The sequence below is a fragment of the Montipora foliosa genome, chromosome 4 (genome assembly GCF_036669935.1).
Source record: "Montipora foliosa isolate CH-2021 chromosome 4, ASM3666993v2, whole genome shotgun sequence".
Taxonomy (NCBI): domain Eukaryota; kingdom Metazoa; phylum Cnidaria; class Anthozoa; order Scleractinia; family Acroporidae; genus Montipora; species Montipora foliosa.
Genome location: NC_090872.1, coordinates 42,526,734 through 42,546,733, shown reverse-complemented (window position 1 = coordinate 42,546,733; position 20,000 = coordinate 42,526,734). Strand labels below are relative to the sequence as shown.

The following is a 20,000-nucleotide window of genomic DNA, read 5'->3' as shown; positions in this document are numbered from 1 at the left end:
CTGAAAATGCTGGTTGGTAATGATTGTTGTTTATTCTTTATACAAACCTGGATGATTTAAATGCTTTTGCAAACTTTGTATTGTTTGGTTTATGAGTTTTGTTTCGTTTGCCATGTGAGAAATTATAAGTCAAGCACCAATAAACCTTGCACATTTCGCATCGTTTTTGAAGTTATTTTCAAAGATTGACTCCTGCTTCTGTGATGTTGTGCTTATCCTCTAAAGCCCTTTATCCTTGAAAAACGAAACAGGTTAGTGTGAGGTTTACATGTTCGATTTTCTGAGAACTTTTACGAAATTCAGGGACAAAATGCCCGCACATACAACAACCGCTGAACCACAAAACTATTAAGCGCTTGAGGCCCTTAATTTTTTGTGAATCCACAGTTCCAGAAATCGAAGAATGCAAGATTAGTATCCCATGAACATTTAGCAAAGAAATTAAGAAATTGCTTTTTTTGCCATCAAAAATGGGGGGTCGACTTATACATGGGATCGACTTATACACGGGTAAATACGGTAGGTGATCATGGTCTAATTTGTTATATGTTGTCTTATATTATATAAGACATTACAAAACCTTATATTTCAATAGAAAGTAATTACATGAAAATGCTTCAGTTGAAAATATTAATCAAAGTGCCACTGTCGTTACTCGTGGATATGAAAGTTACCGCGATTGTTTAAAATTGGCAGGCTGAGGTTTTCTTTATGCATTAGCATTGATAGTTGGATAATTTTGTAACAGCACGGTGGGCTGTCATGCAACTAGATACCCAAAATACTGCATGTATGTGAGGTAATCCCCTTTGCTGGAATTCAACCCTGTGAAATAAGTATACCATTTCTCCAACAGACATAAGATTACTCTTTAACACATCCTCTATAAAGAGCTCTACCATGTGTTCAAAGTTCGTTGCACAGATGACAGGGTAATTTTGAATAAGGTCTGATTTTTGTTGCCAGGTCATATAATGTTAATGTCATCAGATTTAGCACGTAGAGCAGATCCATTCAGTAATATTAACACTTTTTGCGCCAGTTATACATTCCTCCAACAAACCTTGTGAATATTTATCATTATATTTGATACACTTAGATACAGATGATCTGAACCATAACTGATCACAGCAAGTGCATATATATTCAGCGCCATGTGTTATCTTATCACGAAAAAGACTGAATCACTTTTGACATGGAATGTCTAATAGAGCCTTGACCTTGACAAATTTCAGTTTGGTTCAGCCTTGAGCTCTGCATAGCTTTCCTTGAATGGTTTTATGCTTTTCTGTTTGGGTCTCTGATATGTTCTGGATTGCTTTTCTTTTCCTATTCCCTTGCTGCTTCAATATTTTCAGATCTGTTTTGGCGTTTTGCAATGTTTTTCTTTTCCCTGAACTCTTCAAGTGATTTTGTCTCTTCCTCTTGATAGAGTCTCTCATGTAAGCTCTTTTTTGCCACTGCTTTGTAGAAATTATTACTGACACTCACATCATTTTTGGCCATCGTTAATTAATCGATTATTCCATTTCTACATGCATTCAAGTCTTCGCGTTGGTCAGTGAAAGGCGGTGCACAATTTTTTGCACCAATCTGTACTTGTTTAGAATATTTTGCTTCACCTTGGAAGAAAGCCATTTCTTTAATTCTTCCGTTTCTTGCTTCTAAATGCAGCGAAAGGTGCTCAAACACTTCAGTATAAAAGCGACATACAGTAATGGCGGCGCACAACCTCGCGAACAGGAAATCACACCGATCTAAGCTGTGTTGTGATCATCCATCCTGATTGGCTTATTAGATCGAACTTCCGGTTACGCAGGACTGACACATTTGCATAAAGAACCTCACCAAAACTCGTGGATATATCCACGAGTAAAAATGAACGAATTATTTTTCTTTGTCTAATAAAACTTGATTCTTCAAATAGAAAAATTTACCTCCATTACTGCTTGTGATAAGCTAACCAGTTTGGATGCAGTGCGAGCCAGCAAGCCAGCAAGCCAGCAATCCCTGATCCCAATAACCGCAAGCTACCTAAGGAACTGTAGGCTAACTGCAGTGCTAACTAGGCTAGCCAATGTGTAATTTAGGCTAACCGTAATAGCTTGCATGACTCCTATGACTTGGAGCCATGTGAACTGAGCAAGCAAGAAATCCCTTATCCTATTATAAGGGCAAACCGTAAGCTACCTAAGCTAACTGTAGGCCAACCGGTGTGACGTTTAGGCTAACCAGAGTGTTATTTAGGCCAATCAATGTGTTATTTTAATAGGCTAACCATAGTGGCTCGCTGTCTTGCAGATTATCCGGAATGGTTGCAGTTTTGCTGGGATTTTGTAAAACCCCCCAGGAATGATGAAATAGCTTTGCAACATTTTTTTTTCTTGCTTGCAGCAGTGCAAGAATTTTTTTTCTATTTCATTTGTGCTGCATGCAATTTTTTTTTTCTCTGGCCCCTAAATGACTTGAGAAGACAATTATGTGAAAAAAAATCTCAATTAAAAAGCCTAACCTTATTGCCACTGTGGGTTGCTTCCTTCCTTTTTCCAGATTCAATGCGACTTCAATTCCTCGGTTGTCAACAATTATACTAAAATCTCAATGCTGCATGCTAAATTCTCAGGCGCCCAGCATCTTCAGTCAATTATTACAGGACAAAATGTTCCACGGTTACAATTCCACATAGGAATCAATTGACAAAGATTAAACTTTCATTTCAAACCACCAACAACGCAATAGCGCCCCTGTGAGGGACCTCATGGGGTAGTTTGTTCACTCGATCCAAACCAAACTGGCTTTCGGAAGATGGTTGGGAGAGCAATGTTGGACAGTTGAACTTTGGTTCACCATATGCTCAACAAACTGACCCCTACCTGTGTGTAAGACCATTGTTTGTCAGTGACGCATTTTTCAAATTCCCTTGGGTACTGACATGACTGCATTGGTCACGCCTACTTCGTATTGACAAACTACAGAAACATATGGAAAAGTGCGTCGAAAGATGGCTTTTGTTTAGATGCTAAAAAAAATCACTGCCTTCAGTAAGTTCACCCACAGAATATTCACAAGAAAAAAAATTGAAGAGAAGAAATTGTAGTTTTTGAAGGCTTGCTATAAAAACTCTTATGATCGTGAGAAGCATACAGATGTCCTGTTAATTAAACTACAAAAATCTGGATGAAGGATTTCCATTGAAGAATTGAGTTTTTTTCCTCAGGTTGTGCAATACTACTTCCATTTTGTGCTTGGCCTCCTGCCTTTTAAAGCCATCCTTCAACAGTTGTGAATGTGACTGAGACAATGCATTCACATCAGAAACCAGGGGGATAAAAAATGTGTTGTTGACAAATTTCGGTGCAGAACCCCAGATAGGGCTCAGTTTACTAAAGTGGGCAGGGTTACAAAGTTAAACAGTCCAACATTTAAGCTTTCGTACATTTTGCTGATATTTTTTCAAGCATTTTGGCGAGGCGAAGGCGTTAAGCATTATTCAAGCATTTTAGTTTAGTGGCATTTTCCCCCCAAAATAATTTTTTTCAGGGAAAATGAAAGTTTTACAACAAAACCAACAAGAACAATCCTTAGAACATTACATTGAAACATTGCTTATGTAGTAATACAATGACAAAGACTAACTTTCTGTCACTTAAATATCAAATACCACTTATTGTTAACTCAGTGCTCGACCTTAGCAGTAGTCCACTAGTCCTGGACTAGTGCAAAATGCTTCTGGACTAGTAGAAGTTTAGAACCACTAGTCACAGGACCAGTAACTACAAGTAACATTTTATAGTGCAAAAAGACTGTAATCTACACTTTAAAATAGTCGACTTATTCACACAGTGTAACGTCCATGACAGTGATTGTAATGTCTGTGACCGTCATTTTCAAGTATTCTTGAAAAATTGTCAATTGCTGTGAAAGTGAATTCAACATTTTCAGTTAACACAATGATGAAACTGCGGATATTTAGAGCAGGTTTCGTAGAACACTTTGATAGTTCACAGGAAATTTCACTTACATGTAATGTCGATGTACTGGCAATGTGGTTGTTTTTTATGTAACATCTGTGACAATGTATTTTTACCTAATATTTCTCTGAAAGAGAGAGCATAAGGGAAAACAAATATGCACAAATATGTTCATCGAAGGTAAGATTTAAAAGTGCTATTCATCTTTGGTCAGTGCCAGTCTAAAAGTTAAAAATTGTGCCCACCATCTTTGTCTCGACTGCCCATGTTATTATCATGAAGAGATTAGAGGCCTATTTTTTTAGTTTTAACAGCAGTGATTATCCAAATAAATGCCATAAAGAAGGTTACAAATCTCATAGGAAGTACAACTGTAATGTCTTCTTTTACTCAAACCATTCTTTGAATGCACTTTCTCCGCTCTTCCTTTAAAGGTTTTTGAAAAAAAATCTGTAGTAGAAGCAACAGAAGCTGTAAACAGGGCCTAAACATTACCCGTGTTCAAATCCTTCTCAGCAGCCATAATTTCATCAGCTGTTAACTGATTTACAAGAAGTATGATTTGCAATTCTGTAACCAATCGCAGCAAGAGCTCTATTGTTTTTCGGCCAATCAGAGTAAAGTCCAGATTCTGGACTACGGGCAGATGACTCGTTAAGAAATTGTATCAGGCGTACCCTTTCGCACCATGTCTAAGGAAAAGTACCGTAAACGTCCATGTATAAGCCGCACTTTTTTTCACAAAATTGAAGCCATAAATCAAGGGTGCTGCTTATCCATGGATACACCTGTGTTTGGAGTTTTAAAAAACCTAATTAACATTCATACAACTTCTTAAGATCTCAGTAAAGAAACATAAAAGAAACTGAGAGCATGTTGCTGTTGTTCATTGACTTTTTAATGAGTGGTGGCTCCCAAAGGAGCCGTTTGTGTCTTCGACTGTTTATCGGCGAATATTGCTCTCCAAGAGTTCTTTCAAGCGATTAATTTTCGCTTTTCTCGAACAAGTAAACACCAACCTACAAGGAATCTCCATTCCTCCGCACAGCTGTTTGCAGTGACGTCTTCGGCCAGTCACTTCCACGCGTATCTTTCCGTCACGTGCGATAAAATACCACAAAATTCGCGAGGTAAATGGAGAACTGTTTCGTTGTCCTTGACCACCTTCTCGGCACATTTGTCGACCGCAATATCAAGCTCCTTGTTCAGCATGAATTTTTTCGCCTGTTGCGGTACATCCATGGATCTTTATAGACGTAGTCATGATACCCAGACCCTGGCCCAGACTCCTCCCCATATTTAAAGCTTGGCTACTAAGCACTCGTTCGTTTTGTTTCAATATCGAAGGAATTTCAACTTATGGTGAAACCTTGATTGTTTGTCCTTGTTGGTTTATAGCAATAGAACGTTACTGGAACTTCAAACTTTATTGTATTACATTTTTTTCCAAAATCTGCGTTTCTAAATTCGGGGTGCGGCTTATCTACGGATGCGGCTTATACATGGACGTTTACGGTACGCCTGATCGCAGGTTAATCTGATCCCAGTGACTGTTGATTTTTCTTGTAAGGGAATAAGCAAACAAGTCCGGCCAAATAGTTTTACGTTAAAAGAAACAACTTTTGTAAATCTGAAATTAACATTATCATACATGTATACAGAGGACATTTGTTTCCAGAAAGGTCTGCTACTGCAGTGTTACTGATTAAATGTATCCAGTAAGGTCTACGAACTGTCTATGGAGTAAACTTGAAATGCCACTCGGGTCAATAGTGTCGAAGACTGTTTACAGTCTGTGTGATTGCTGAGTATGCTTCGATCATATGGACAAAGAATAATTATCTCCTCGGCAATCGCACAGAATACATGTAGTTTCAAAGACTTTCCTCTCTCGAAGTACTACGGAAGTAATTTTCATTAACCAGCTACATTGTAGGTTACAGCTAAATTGTTGGGAGGATCGTGCTCTTGATTAGAAGCCTATGGAGTAAACTTGAAATACCATGCCAGTTTGATGGTGTCAAAGACTGTTTACAGTCCATGTGATTGTTGAGTATGTTCCGATCACACGACAGAGGGATAAATTATCTCCTCTGCAATCGCACAGAATAGTGTCGTTTGTTGTGATTTTTTCCCAATTTCATCAACCGGATTTGGAAGAGGGCTAAGCTTGCTCGCTTTTCTGCGTTACTCCGAACAACGTTCTCCAAGGACTTTGGCAGGCGTTTCTTTTATTCGTATTCCCAGTTGTGTTTGTGCTATTAGTCTATCGAGGAATCAGTCAAGCGGCCAGCTCATTAAATTCTCTATTGCCTTTCCTCAATCCTCGGTCCTGGCGAGAATGAAGGATCCAGTCGACAATCGAGACTCGAAAGAGACTGTCAACTTACTTTTGCACGGTACTGTAGTTGCTATTACTGATGAGCTAAAATGCAATATATCTGAAACGGTTAAGTCAGCACGTTTTATTGGAGTCATGGCAGATGGTGGGACATGATTGTGGGGGACAAGAGAGGTAGAAGATGTGTATGTGAGATTTTTGGAGAATGGAGTGCCTGTGAGTAGGATTTAGGATTTAGGATTTAGGAATTAGGATTCAAGGCACAATCAAAGATGTAAAACTTTTCCAAAATGCAAAGGAGAAGTTGCAGGGTATTTGGAAATACGAGAAGTATTCCTGCAAGGCTGTATGTGAAATCAAAGAGCTGGCAGACATGATGGGTGAAAGGGCATACAAAGCTGTGAAAGCTGATGGTACCAGGTGGATTCCTCATTTAGACAGAGCCCTAAAAGTGTTACTGACTAAGAACTATAATTTAGTGGTTACTCACTGTCAGCATGCCAGTCAAACAAGTGACAGCAGTGCTAAGATAAAGTTCTAGGGGTGTTAATGATGAAATTAGTTGCAGTTTGCGGTAATTCGTGATTAACTATAAGATTCTGAATGGTGTCTTTGACAAGTTTTTGATTTGTGGAGGTGAGATCTTCCTGGATTTTGGCATAAAACGAGGTGCCTTTTTGGTTAAGGTCAGACAACCAAACAACTACCGCGCTGCCTTTGTCGGCCGATTTGACAACTATGTCATTGTGTTTACTAAGATTTTTAAGCGCCGCCCACTTTTCTGATAGAGTTTGATTAAATATAGTTTATAAGTTTCTATTAGTGGCAACGTGCTATGTACCAGTGTGCACTACAAACCTACAGATTCTCACAGTTATTTGTTGTAACCAGGCATTAGATAGGACGCAAAGATGGAAAACTGGACACTGAAAACAGCCTTTTTCAAATGTTCCGGCAGATAAGTTGCACCCCTGATTTTTAGCAACAATTTTTTGGGTAAAAGTTGCCGCTGACGTGCGGGTGTTTACTGTAGTCTTTTTAATTGAGTTTTTGTATAATATTGTCTTCTCAAGTCTTTTATCAGGATTCCCATACAAATCACTGCGCACCGGTGGCTCAGTTGGTTGAGCACCGGGCTGTCACGCGGGAGGTTGTGAGTTCAACTCCGGCCGGACCAACACTCAGGGTCTTTAAATAACTGAGGAGAAAGCGCTGCCTTTGTAATTACATCTGCAAATGGTTAGACTCTCTAGTCTTCTCGGATAAGGACAATAAGCTGGAGGTCCCGTCTCACAACCCTTGTTCATTAACTCTGTGGGACGTTAAAGATCCCACACACTATTCGAAAAGAGTAGGAGACATTGTTCCCGGTGTTGTGGTCTGACCTTTCCAGCATGTGGTCGGCTTGGCAGGATTAGCTTGAAGGGCTTCTGTGTGAATGAGACCACAATTGTGTATAACAGCCAGAATTCAGGCTACTTAGCCAAGTGCTGGAGCCTCACTCAAATCTTATATTTTTGTTGGCTTTCCCTCACACTGCACATGGGGCACCTGTGTACGTAGTTGCTTTGTAGGTGTATGCCATTATCACATACAATCATTCACCAGATGCACCACCTTTTATAGATGAGAGGCTGGCCTTCACTGAAAAGCTACAGTCACTGTGTTTAAAAGAATTGTGTAGGGTATGGATATTAATCGACTATTGGCCAAGAGAAACAAAAACAACCTAAAAACCCAATATGGCAACATGTCCTTTCTGATTAGTGATTGACGGTAAATAAAGAAGATTTGACTGTGGGTGACCAGGCTCATGGCAAGACATGGAAGCCAAGAACTGAAAACTGTGTTGACTGATCTTCTGGCACATAAAGTGATCCTTTTCCTAGCATTTTTTACCCCTCTGAGTAGCATGTAAGCTGATGATACTAGAAGTGCCTATAACCTCCAAAAAATTTTTTGCCGAAAAAAATCTTTGTTTCACTGGGCAAGATTCTGCCAATTCCTTTTTTCATTTCTTTGAAACCTTGTTTTCTTATGAATTTTCAAAGTATTTTATTTTTTCTGCACAACCGAGTGAAGCTAAGGCTGGGGCTAGTGACTTCATTTCAGGATCTCGTTCATTTGCATCAACTAGTAGTTGTGTAAACAAACAACACTGCATTTTGCTTATTCACAGAGTTCCTTCAGTGCTTGTGCTTCGCCTTGCACACCATTGATGATTCCTCAACATTATCTTGTGGTGTTTCTTCCACGGTTGTTAGGACGTACTACTGCAGCACTCTTATTCCTCTGGCATTTTGTCTCGGGTTCCGTGTTGATGAGAAGATCGGACTTTCAAAAGCATCTTTATTTCTCTAAATAATAAAAACAAACACGGGGATAGCACTTTGAGCATGTTGAGAAATATGCTCATCTAGAAAGAGATCTTATCTGGCTAGCCGAATGTTTCATAAGAAGGACGTGTATGAAAGAAACGTGTATCAAGCAAGAGGGAATGCTCTCAACAATAATTTTCTCACCTTATGAACACAATTTAGGCAATTCCGTAGAGAAGCAGTTCGATATGTGATTCATTTCATATATCACACCGTTCATTGATTCATTCATTTTAGGACATTTGAACCCACAAATGACCAGCTCCCAACTCCAGTGGCTTCAAAGCTCAGTTGATTAGAGTGCTGCACTGGCATCACGAGGTCACGGGTTCAAACCCTGTTGAAGTCCTGAATTTTTCAGGCTTCTCTACCGATTGCCTAAATTGCTTTCATAACTGTGATGAGGATTATACATGTAGCTTTACCAGAGCTTTAATTTCTTCAGTGTTGCTAAGTGACTAAAGTAATTTTAAGTAATGTTACCAAAATTATTGTGAGTGTGCTTTCATTGCTTTAAGGAGAGGGAAACTAGCCACTGGCAGAGACATTGGCATACATAATGGGTTGGGCATGCTTAATTGTTTCAGTTGATATTGCACTTCATGTTCGAATTTTACATAAGTTTTAAATGGGGAATTTAATTGTTGTGTGCCAGGATGCACAAACAAGTGGAGAACTCTCACAATGTGAGTTTTTGTTATTTTTATTTATAATATTTTTTTTATATTTAAACACAATTATTTGTAGCTTTTGCTCAAGAGCAGATATGCTCATCCAGAGAGCTCATGCTTACAGTGGGTGCAGGTGGAACAAAAAAAACATCAGTGCACAGACCTGATCGTAGTACTAGCATTGAGTCGCTTGGAGTCTCTTACATAGTTTTGCAGGCACTTGAATAAAAAATATTTATTCTGTTCATCTAATAAATTAACAGAACTGAAAAGAAATTGTCAAACTGAAGACAGCACTGCAAGATCTCAAAGGAAAAAAAACACATTATTTTTGTGAAGATCGAGGTTAAGTAGATTCATTGTATTGATGAAAGAAAACCTAAATTGACACTGATGATTTAAAGGCAGTGATGAAGACATTTTGTTCCCCAATTTTGAAACGTTGCTTTTGTGCTTTGATTTATTGAAAGGAACAACTCTCAATAATGGGACAGTTTACTGTGATCATGGGTATAACAAGCCTGTATGGCAAGAATTTACATTGGTGCTGTTAAAGTTTATTAGGCTTGGGTTATTTGAAAAACATTTGGCACACAGGTTCAGAGTATCAGCTGCAACTGGATCCGGTTCTTACCAAATAAACTTGAGCTATTAGGTGTATTCAGTGGCCATCCAGGGACCTCTCTTTTTACTGCATGCCACCAAATTTTCAAATTGTGTTATCTGAACTTGGTTTCCATAATGGGCTGCACTGAATTGCTGTGATGTTACATGTATGTTATCCAAGCAACATTGTACAAGTCGAGAACCACAGTGAAAAGACTCATAGGTATTACCCGAAAATAATGGAGTGGTGTCATTTTGCAGTGATTCTATTGTGGCTCTTTCAGTGACCCAGAAATTGTGAAGCAATGTAGTCATTACAACTTGTAAATTAAGTTAATTGAGCAAAGGTTAACCTAATCATGGTGGACAAAGATTTTGTCATACAAGTTGTACAAGATGAATGTGCCTCTGTGGGAGGCATCCAACATCTATCATGTGACAATTTGGCACAAAACATATTATTTCCACCACTCTCATGTCTGACTTCAATTCGTGTCATCAGCCTGTTGCCATTTCCAGCCTTAGGTGGGCATTTTATACTAAAAAACTGCTTTGAGAACCTAACAAAGAAAAAATACCGTTTAAATTGGATTCAAAAGTACATTTGAGGAGCATTAAAATGATGTTTATTTCATTCTCATTTTGTGTAAATATCAACACCTCGAACCTACATGTATGACGAGATCTTAAGTTTTTAATCCTCTTAATTTTTATACATTGATTTAACCATTTATTTTTACTGAATTCTTATACATGTATCTTATCAAAGCTATTGCATTGTAAACTTGTCTGCATGCGGGTATTTATCTTTTTAATAAAGATGTACATGTAGTAACACGCTCAATCATTTACCGGTATTCATTATTGTTGAGAACCAAGTGATTTCCTTTAAAGTTTGTCAATAACCTCATAATAATATTTTTTCCATAATACCCATTTGGAAACTGTCATGGAAAGTATGTATGATTTTGAAATTTTGGGATTTTTATATGACTGCAATAATGGTATTGATTATTACAGTTAAAAGGTGGGGTATGGTTGGCATAGTTAAAGAAAATTAGAAACAACTGGCACTGTCTTGTGATCCTGACGTAATTAAAAGAGACTTCAATGATACTGAAATCTTAATTAGTCATACATGTAAGTAGTGCAATAGTTATTTCTTGTTGATGTGACCTAACCTGATCTGTTACCTGTGTGTTTTTAACCTGCTGTTTGTTAGCAGATGCAAGGTATGCTTATGTGCTTTCAACCGGTGATGTTCTTCTTTAAGCACCTGGCCAGTATGATTTACCACCCAAGATAAAAAAATACTTCTGTTCAAATTCTGCAAAACTGACTTTTCAAACCAAGACACCCAACAGTCAAAATTCCAAAAAGGAAGAGTTATTGCCATTAACCTTTTTCATGTTCCTTATGGGTGGACACCCTGTTTTGATAACCTGTCTCTTATACATGTATGTTTACTAAAATAAGTACCAGTAATGTCAAGTTTTTGTGTTTTTCCTTCAGTAACAGATCCTGGACATTGCCTTTTGAAAATCACAAAAATATTTCAAGGATGGCCCTATCTGGAGATGGCAGGATCCTTATTACTGTTGATGAAGGTACTATAAAATGTAACAATAGTGTTCAACTACTGTAAGTTCTGTTTGTGAAAGAATGGTTGTTTTATCTGACTAAAGATTGCAGAGCTCTTAATATTTTTGTTGTGCTTTTAGATAGTGGTACAAATTAGCCAGGATCAAAAAGTGCTTTTTCTCATTTCAACAGTCCACTTTAGATACCTCATAATGTCAGGGGCTTTACACTGTACTTCTCAGCTGGGAAATGGTATCCATTTCTGCTGCCTTTTGATGAGTGGCCATGCAATTAATATAATCCTGCTTTCAGCTTTGCATGCTTTTTGCCATAATGCATTGTGTTTGTGAGTAGAATGCACTGTGCATCTACATGTACTAGAGTGCATTGCTCTATGGAAAAGCCTCACCTTGAGAAGAAGTCCCACAGTACTGTTACAAATAATAATATTATTATGAACTACTATATCCATGGCATCTGACAGGATGCGGCGATGTGGATCTGCATAATTCACTGAAATCCTCATCTTCCGCATAATTCCAATATTTTCCGCAAAAAACAGAAGAAATATCTGATATTAGTGATAAAGCAGCTCTTTAACATCCTCAAAAACATAAAAGCCGAAGAAATTGACTGTTTTGAAACGCTTATTTTCCTGAACATTGAAGAAAACACACCATTTCGTTCGCAAGATGAAAGTTCGCAAGAAAGATCGTAAGCAGTTTCCGCGCATTTTTTTGCCAATGAGCCTGGACACTAGTTTTTGTTCCTGCAATGCTTTCCATTGGACGAGAAACAGTTACACCTCAGCAAATGACGTAACTGATAAGAAACTAGACCCTCCTTTAGGGTACACTGGGTTGCCTGTGGTACGTGCACCGTTCCAGACAATTTTTTTCAAGTTGGGGGGTCATTAAGAAGTCATACCAGACGAGGCCTTTTGGCTCACAGGTCCTCACACGTTCGTACGACGAAACAGATCTGTCCTTGCGTAATATGTAGCTCTAACAGTGCACGATATTGTTTTGGTATTGTCTATCATTGTAGTGCCATGGTAGAAGTCTTGGGTAAATAGTCTGAGAAGACAAGTGGTTACTGGCAAATTACTGAACCCAGAAAGATTGAAGAAAATAAATGGGAAGCGAGAAATATTGGCTTCTGGGCTGACATGTTGATAAACTTCTTTTCACCACAAGTTTAAGCGTGCCCTCTGAGCATCTGACAGCTTTGTAATACCGAGGTTCACTGAAGTTAAGGCCTGTTGGGCGGGGTTAGTGTTTGGATGGGAGACCAAAATAATATACCCCTCATGAAACAGAAGCATCGGACCGAAAATACTATTAACGCTAACAAATGCGAACTCAGCAAGGTACAGATTTTGTTAGCTTGCTTTATGCAAAAACAAATATTGATGCAAAAGTAAATAAATATTGATACACAGTTTTTAGAAAGAGCAGAAGGAAGTTTCCAGGACGATCGCTCGAGAATAACATATTTACGACATGAAAACAACATTTATTTTGAACCGTGAATATAGAATATAAAAAGTTACGATCAGCGACAAACATTTTGGGGGATTTTTGCAACGTTCAATTTTGTTATTCTACGTTTTGGCTGTACAAATAAATTGCAAAATCGCGGCATGTTTACTCGCCAAACAGTGAAGTATCTGTGTCAAATGATGGCAAGATACTGGGTTTTTGTAAGTTTCTTTTTCTGTCAAGTGTTATAAAGTTTGACAATGAAATGAGCGAAGTCAAAACAAAGATCACAATCGCCCAACTCTTGTTTATGCAAAGTCAAAATTTACTCTCCAAGACGCGTAGGCCGTTATTTATTCTAACCAGGTAATTCCATCATTTTAGAAATAGCAGCTACTTTATTATTCAACTGCGTCACAATTCTTCACTGATTTTGGGGCTCATTTTGTTGAAACTCAAGCACGCTTCCAACAGGCCTGTGAAGCCTTCCTGCTTACAGAGCAATACTAAAAAACTTCTCCCATATCACATTTCAACCTTAAGCTCGAAAATTCAATACACAACATGATATTATAATTCACAAAGGCAGAAAATACCACAGAATCCTTTTCCAGCAAAAATTTTATTGAAATAAACAACATATTTGCTCTTAGAGGCGAAAACCTCTTCCTATTTCATTGCGTGCGTGAAGACAAGAAACTCGATCATGTTAAATTACCATGTACTTCAGGTAAATGCAGCTCACTTTGATTTCGGCTCGACGGGCGATAGATTGTTGTCGAAGTCCATTACTCGTCGCTTTTAAGATTCCACCGCCTGTATATCCAATTGACTTGCCATTATTGAGCTTTATAAGGGTATATTTTGTTCAAAGATCCACTAAAACGCCATTCGGGTTACATGACTTTCGACGCCATTGCCGGTTAAGTTAATCGTTCTACTGTGTCCACCAGAGAAATCTACGCATTTCCCACTACCCTCTCGATCCTAAGAAAATACACGCAGAAGGCTCTATGCACAAAGCCACCACTTAGCAGGGGAGTGACAGGCAAGACTTTTCCTGACGCGGAAAATAACAAAAAAACCCACGAAATGAAACCGAGATTCCGACTGGCTTTGGCAACCCAGTAACTAAGGGCGCGTTCGATTGACCGTATTCCGGAATAGGATTACATGGAATACAAGTTAGAAATCCTTCGTTTTTACGGAGATTCACATTAAAAACGTCGAACACCTGCTAAAATGCTATTTTAAACATATCTTTATTATCCTTGTTGCTTCAAAACACCAGACATACCGTTTTGAATTCATCACTTCACGTATTCTTATTCCGGAATACTGTGAATGAAACACACCCTAAGTCAATGATCGAGGGAATGGATCGCTCTCCAAAGGTATTACAATTTTGCTCCATTATCTCCAAATTGAAATAAAATTAATGATAAGAAACAAAATAATTTTTTATCGCTTTATTTAATTTACCAAAAGTTGCGGGAAAATCCCAACTGCTAACCCTTTTATTTCAACGGTGAAACATCACATCAATGACTTGCTTAAGGCTGCCCCCGGTCAACATGATAAAAAAACTACTGGTCCTACATAAACTCTACTACATGGTTGAAGTACATCATCGTGGCCTTCAAGCCTTGGGAGTAAGTGCTGACACCTACAAAGGAATCATGGTACCTTCCATTTTAAGCAAGCTCCGGAACCTGTTAGATTACAAATCACTAGAGGGAAAAAAAACAGTGGACGATGGAGGAAATACTGAAGGAGTTGTTGTGCGAACTTGAACTGAGAGAGGAACATTGTACAAAGAATGAGAAAACCGAAAGGCAGGACATGGGAAGTTGTAGTGGCAGACCCGCGACAGCCAGTGCCCTGTTAAGAAAACCTTTTAACGATTTCTGTGCATATTGTAAAGGCAAACACGCCCATGAAGAATGCATGAAATGTTAAATCCGTCTGTGTTAAGAAGGGACATATTGCTAGAGAATGTAAACGCAAAATTGTTTCTAAGTTGTAACAAACCGGGCCATCATATTTCAATTTGCTATGGGGGTCACAACGCGTCCAAGCGCTGTGTCAAGTCAATCGCACGAACAATAGTTATCGTGATGTCTCGCAAAATGCCTGTCAAGCCAGTGCTAGCCATGCTAGTCCTGCCCTTCACATAGGCTCAGTGGGGAGGGTTGCGTTACTAACAGCACAAGCAATCATTTCGAGAAACAAAGGTTCGAGGGTGAGGGTGTTATTCGATGCCAGTAGCCACAAATCCTTTATAGCTACCAGAGTTGTCCAGTCGGCCAGGTTGAGGGCAGAGAGACGTGAGTGGATTATTATCGAAAATCTAGGAATTTGAGAGGACAACGAAGTTCTTGAAGGGTTAAAAAATGCGATCATCTTCAATGGTGAAAGATATGAAGTGTCCCTTCCCTGGAAAGAAGGAATTGGGCCCCTGCCGAAAAATTATGAAAATAGCATGAAGCTCCTCAAGGGACAGAAGACAAGGCTAAAAGACAATCCTGAGATTTGAAAATGATTTGACGCCATCATAAGGGAGCAAGAAGAAAATGGAATAATTGAAAGGGTGGCCGAGCTAGATGCGGCCGACAGTGTTCATTACCTTCCACATGCCGTGATACGCAAAGATACTAAAACAACAAAGGTAAGAATAGTGTATGATGCATCTTCCAAAGAAGGGAAATGAGTTGTGTCCCTAAATGATTGTATGTCGGACGAGCCTTATCTCCACTGTTGTATGATATTTTGATTTGATTTTGAGAAAATACAACTGCGTTAGTCAGTGACATACAGAAGGCATTCCTCAGTATCGTTGTGAAAGAGCTTGACAGGGATTGTTTGCATTTCCTGTGGATGAGAAGTGTTGACAGCGAGCGATTTAGACCCTATCGCTTACAGATTTTGCCGTGTTGTTTCGATTGTTCACCCTTTGCTTAATGCGACGCTCGAGTATCATTTGGACTTGTTCACTCAGCTCGATCCAGAGTTTGTGTGTATTATGAAAAGGAGTTTCTATGGTGTTGTTACCGGAGAAGAGACCATTCAGGAGACAACTGAGTTGTACGATAAAATGAAATCAAGACTTGCACAGAGTGCGTTTAAACTCAGGAAATGGTTGTCAAACAGTGAAGAATTAAGAGCCAAAATAATACAACCTGAACTGTGTAGTGAGTCAAGTGTTGACGCACAAGTGTGAGGCGTCAACGAAAGTTATGCCAAGGCCACAATTGGAGCGAACACGGGTTCGAAAAGTGAAGGTCCTCACAGTTGTGGAATTGCGAACTGGACTTGTTTGTGTTTGACCTGTCTGATGTGGAGGAAAGAGCCGATGGGTTGCCAGTTTTGAAACAGCATTCTGAAGGTGATTGCAGGTATGTATGATCCCATAGGTTTGCTGAGTCCAGTGCTAGTTGGAATGAAAGTTTTATTCCAAGAGTTGTGCGTTAGCAAAGTAGAATGGGGCAAAAGGCTAACTGGCGAATTGAAGAAATGTTGGAGAGGATGGTTGAGGGAATTAAAGAGGTTCACATTCCAAGATGAGTTATGGAGTAGTCCAGGGTAAGGTTAATTGCCCATTGCATGGATTTGCCGATGCTAGCAAAATGGCCTATTGCTCCGTTATTTATTTTGTGTGTGAAACTTCTGGAATCATCACAAACATCCAAGACGAGAGTTCCCCTCTGAAGGCACAGACGATACCATGATTGGAATTAATGTCGGGCAACATTCTTGCTACACTCATGAAAACCATTAAGAACACCTCAGAAGAGGAAGTCAAAATATCTGGTATGTGTTTGTGGTTAGACAGCAAATCAGCTCTTAGGTGGATAGCGAACAAATTTTTTTTTCGGCGAGCGTGCGTCTTTTTGTGCATACGAGCTGTTCATTCGCACTCCCACCTGAATCTACACCAACCCAGACCCTACTACTATCCCCTGATATACCACGAATATCTAAAGGGTATACCTTTTGCAAGGGTCTGTTGAAGAAGATACACTGTAGGTTTCCCTTTGGTGACAAGTCTTAATTTGACACCTCTTACCTCATGGTCTTTACCTACTATTAGTTCTTCTACCTTTCCCATGTTCCAATTGCTTCTCTTTCCATTGTCTTTGTGTACTAAAACCAATTTACCTTCACTTACTTTGTGGTTGTTTTCCCCCTTGTTACGGTGATGTTCTTTCAACTTGATTAAACATTCTTTACGCCAATGATTCCAGAAATGTATTCTCAGCTTCGCAAGATACCTGAACCTTCTAAGATACCCATTTTCACTTTCTTCCTCGTCATCCTCTGTTTGTTTGGGTAAACTTATCAACCGACGTCCGTTAGGACATGGAGTTTGCATCCCACTTCGTCACATTCGTAGGTCAAAGGATGAGAATTCATGGTTGCTTCTAACTCGGTTAAGACGGTTGAAAGTTCATCCACATTAAGTTTGGCCTTTCCGAGTGCCTTTCTTAGACAACATTAAGCAGTGCCTATCAAGCTCTCATAAAATCCACCCCACCATGGAGTCCTTTCCAAATTGAATTTCCAGGCTATTTGATTACCTTGTAGGTGCTCCTTCACTTTTTTGGTGTCATGCATGCTCTTCAACAGCTTTGCAGTTTCCTTAAAGGTTTTTACATTTTCTGAGATAATTAGTGATGGTGCTCCTCTTCTAGCAGCAAATTTTCTCAAACATCGCACAAATGTAGTCACATGACAGATCAGTTACCAAATCTAAATGCACTGCTCATGGTACACAACAAGTAAACAAAACAACATATTTTTTAACCATTTCCCCCATGTGCGCCTTGAGAACAATGGCCGTGCAAAGTCAATACCTACCCTAGAGAATGGTGTAGCTTCCTTTACTCTGAAATCCGGTAAAACCACTGTTGGTGGCGCTCTAAATGGCTTACCCTGCTTATCCTTTTACAAGTCAGGCTTTCTCAGAACCCTTTTCACAACCTGCCGGACCTTGGGCACCCAAAATTGTGACCTAAGGTCTCCAAGTGTCGCTCTAACTCCTCCATGGTGTACCTTTCTGTGGCATTCTTCAATGAGTAGTTTTGTAAGTTTGTGATCTTTCATGAGGATGATGGGCTGTTGTGAATCTACGTCTAAGTCAGAATTCTCTAACCTGCCTCTGCACCTCAATATACCCCCATGCTCCTCCAATGTCAATTTGTAAGCCAATTCCATGTGTAATTTGTCATTCTTCAGTTCTTCTTGAAGAGCTTTGATCCATGTTTTTTCTGTTGCAGCTATTTCGTCTCTCTGTCAAGTGTGACTGTTTTCCGCTCTTGTCTTTTTCTACTTGACCGTAAATTAAAGGGGTTAGGTCACGCTATTTTAGGTAATTTTGTTAATTATGATCTCTAAACGTCAAATTGGCAGAGCAAGAGTCTTTCATTTGCAAAATCACGGCCACATAACAACTGAGAATGATTTTCAAGCTTATTAAATGGCATTTTGATATAGACTGATATAAATTTGAAAAAAGGTGGGCCGAAATTTTTCAAATTTACCCAAATTCAATCCATTTCAATCCTCTCCAGTTTTGTCCATCCATGTCCCTTCTTGGCTTCCCTGTGCTTTGTTAGAGTTCTTCTATAGTTTTGAACAGTTATTTTGATATTTTAGTTAATTCTATGACCATTCCATCAGTGCTGAAAATGCCTAAAATAGCGTGACCTAGCGCCTTTAAACTGGGAACGTTCGACCCACACAGTCATTCTCAACAGCCGTCCATACTTACTGAAGTTGTTTGTGTCCAACACCTGCGTGACACCTGATTTTTTCGTCACACCTGCCACTGTCACATTAACCCGTTTTCTCTCTTCCTTGCTCTGAGCGGTTTCACTGACCTCTGAATCTGGTCATTCATTTTCTGGTTGGGATAGCCAACTGGGACCTCTCCACCATACAGCTGTAGGTCACACTCCATCTCAGTCTTGAGAGTCTCTCACCCTTGAACCAATGTCTGCTGGGTTTTCTTTGCTTGGGCAATACCCCTATTCGTCCTTCTTAGTGACTTTGAGAATTTCGTTAACCGGATGGCGGACAAATTGTTTCCACTCCCCACTGTGCTGGATTCACATTGGCTAACTTGAGCTATGATTGATTGCTAATTGTTTTGTTTGTTTTGTTGTACAACCACGCATTATTTTGCGTGTCAGGCCGAGCGTACTATGTTTTCACCCCTTTAGGTCAAAAGGGGGGATTGTGTCCGAGAATGAAAGTTTTAATGTTTATTTATCTCCTTTTGGTTGATATCTTTAGACATAGAGGCGACATTGTTGACATGTAGTTGAGATTGCTGTTGATAGGAATAGTATTGTGAAGGATTGAACAGAAGAAAAAATAAAGTGTAATCAAAAAGGAAAGATACAATGCTCTGTTTTTCATATCAGTGGGGGGGTGGGGGAAAATTTGCTGGTTGGCAAATTCAGCGATTAAGCTTAACGACTTTATCTTTTCAGAGGTTTTTTTTTGGGGGGGGGGGGGGGTGGGTGTTATCTTGATGACTCTGAATTTACTGTTTGTTGGTTCTGTATGGTAATCCACAAATATGTGACCTCTCAGGCAAAAACGTACACTAATGACTTTCCGTGTATGACAGGAATTCCGTGTGGAAGCTGTGTGACACCCGTGAGGTTTTAATTTTAGGCCGTTCTTGCAGCTTGGCTCACTCGTGCGCCCGACCTCTCGTTCGCTATAACAATCCACTCGTTTGAACCAGGTAGGCAACCGTGTGATAAATATCACATACCACTTGTTTGGAGAAGCGTCCACTCGTTCAAACAACACTGTAAAACCAAAAACGAATCATTCTTTCAAAAGACTCCAGATAATTATGCTTTACGGTGTTTCTTGTTTGATCACTCATCGATCGATCCATTGATTTCGCATGGAATCTTATGCTTGTTATCTATATTTATTTATTTTGTTGCGCTTCA

At 39.3% G+C, this 20,000-nt stretch overlaps 1 protein-coding gene across 2 annotated transcripts in view; it reads left to right on the top strand.

Annotated features, from left to right (window-relative positions):
• LOC138000822 (periodic tryptophan protein 2 homolog) overlaps positions 1–20,000 on the top strand; it is a 127,720-nt gene that overhangs the window by 1,578 nt on the left and 106,142 nt on the right. For both annotated transcript variants that reach the window (XM_068847483.1, XM_068847484.1), the window contains exon 3: positions 11,480–11,574. In XM_068847483.1, coding sequence (XP_068703584.1) covers positions 11,480–11,574 — 95 coding nt within the window. The remainder of the gene's footprint in view (positions 1–11,479; positions 11,575–20,000) is intronic.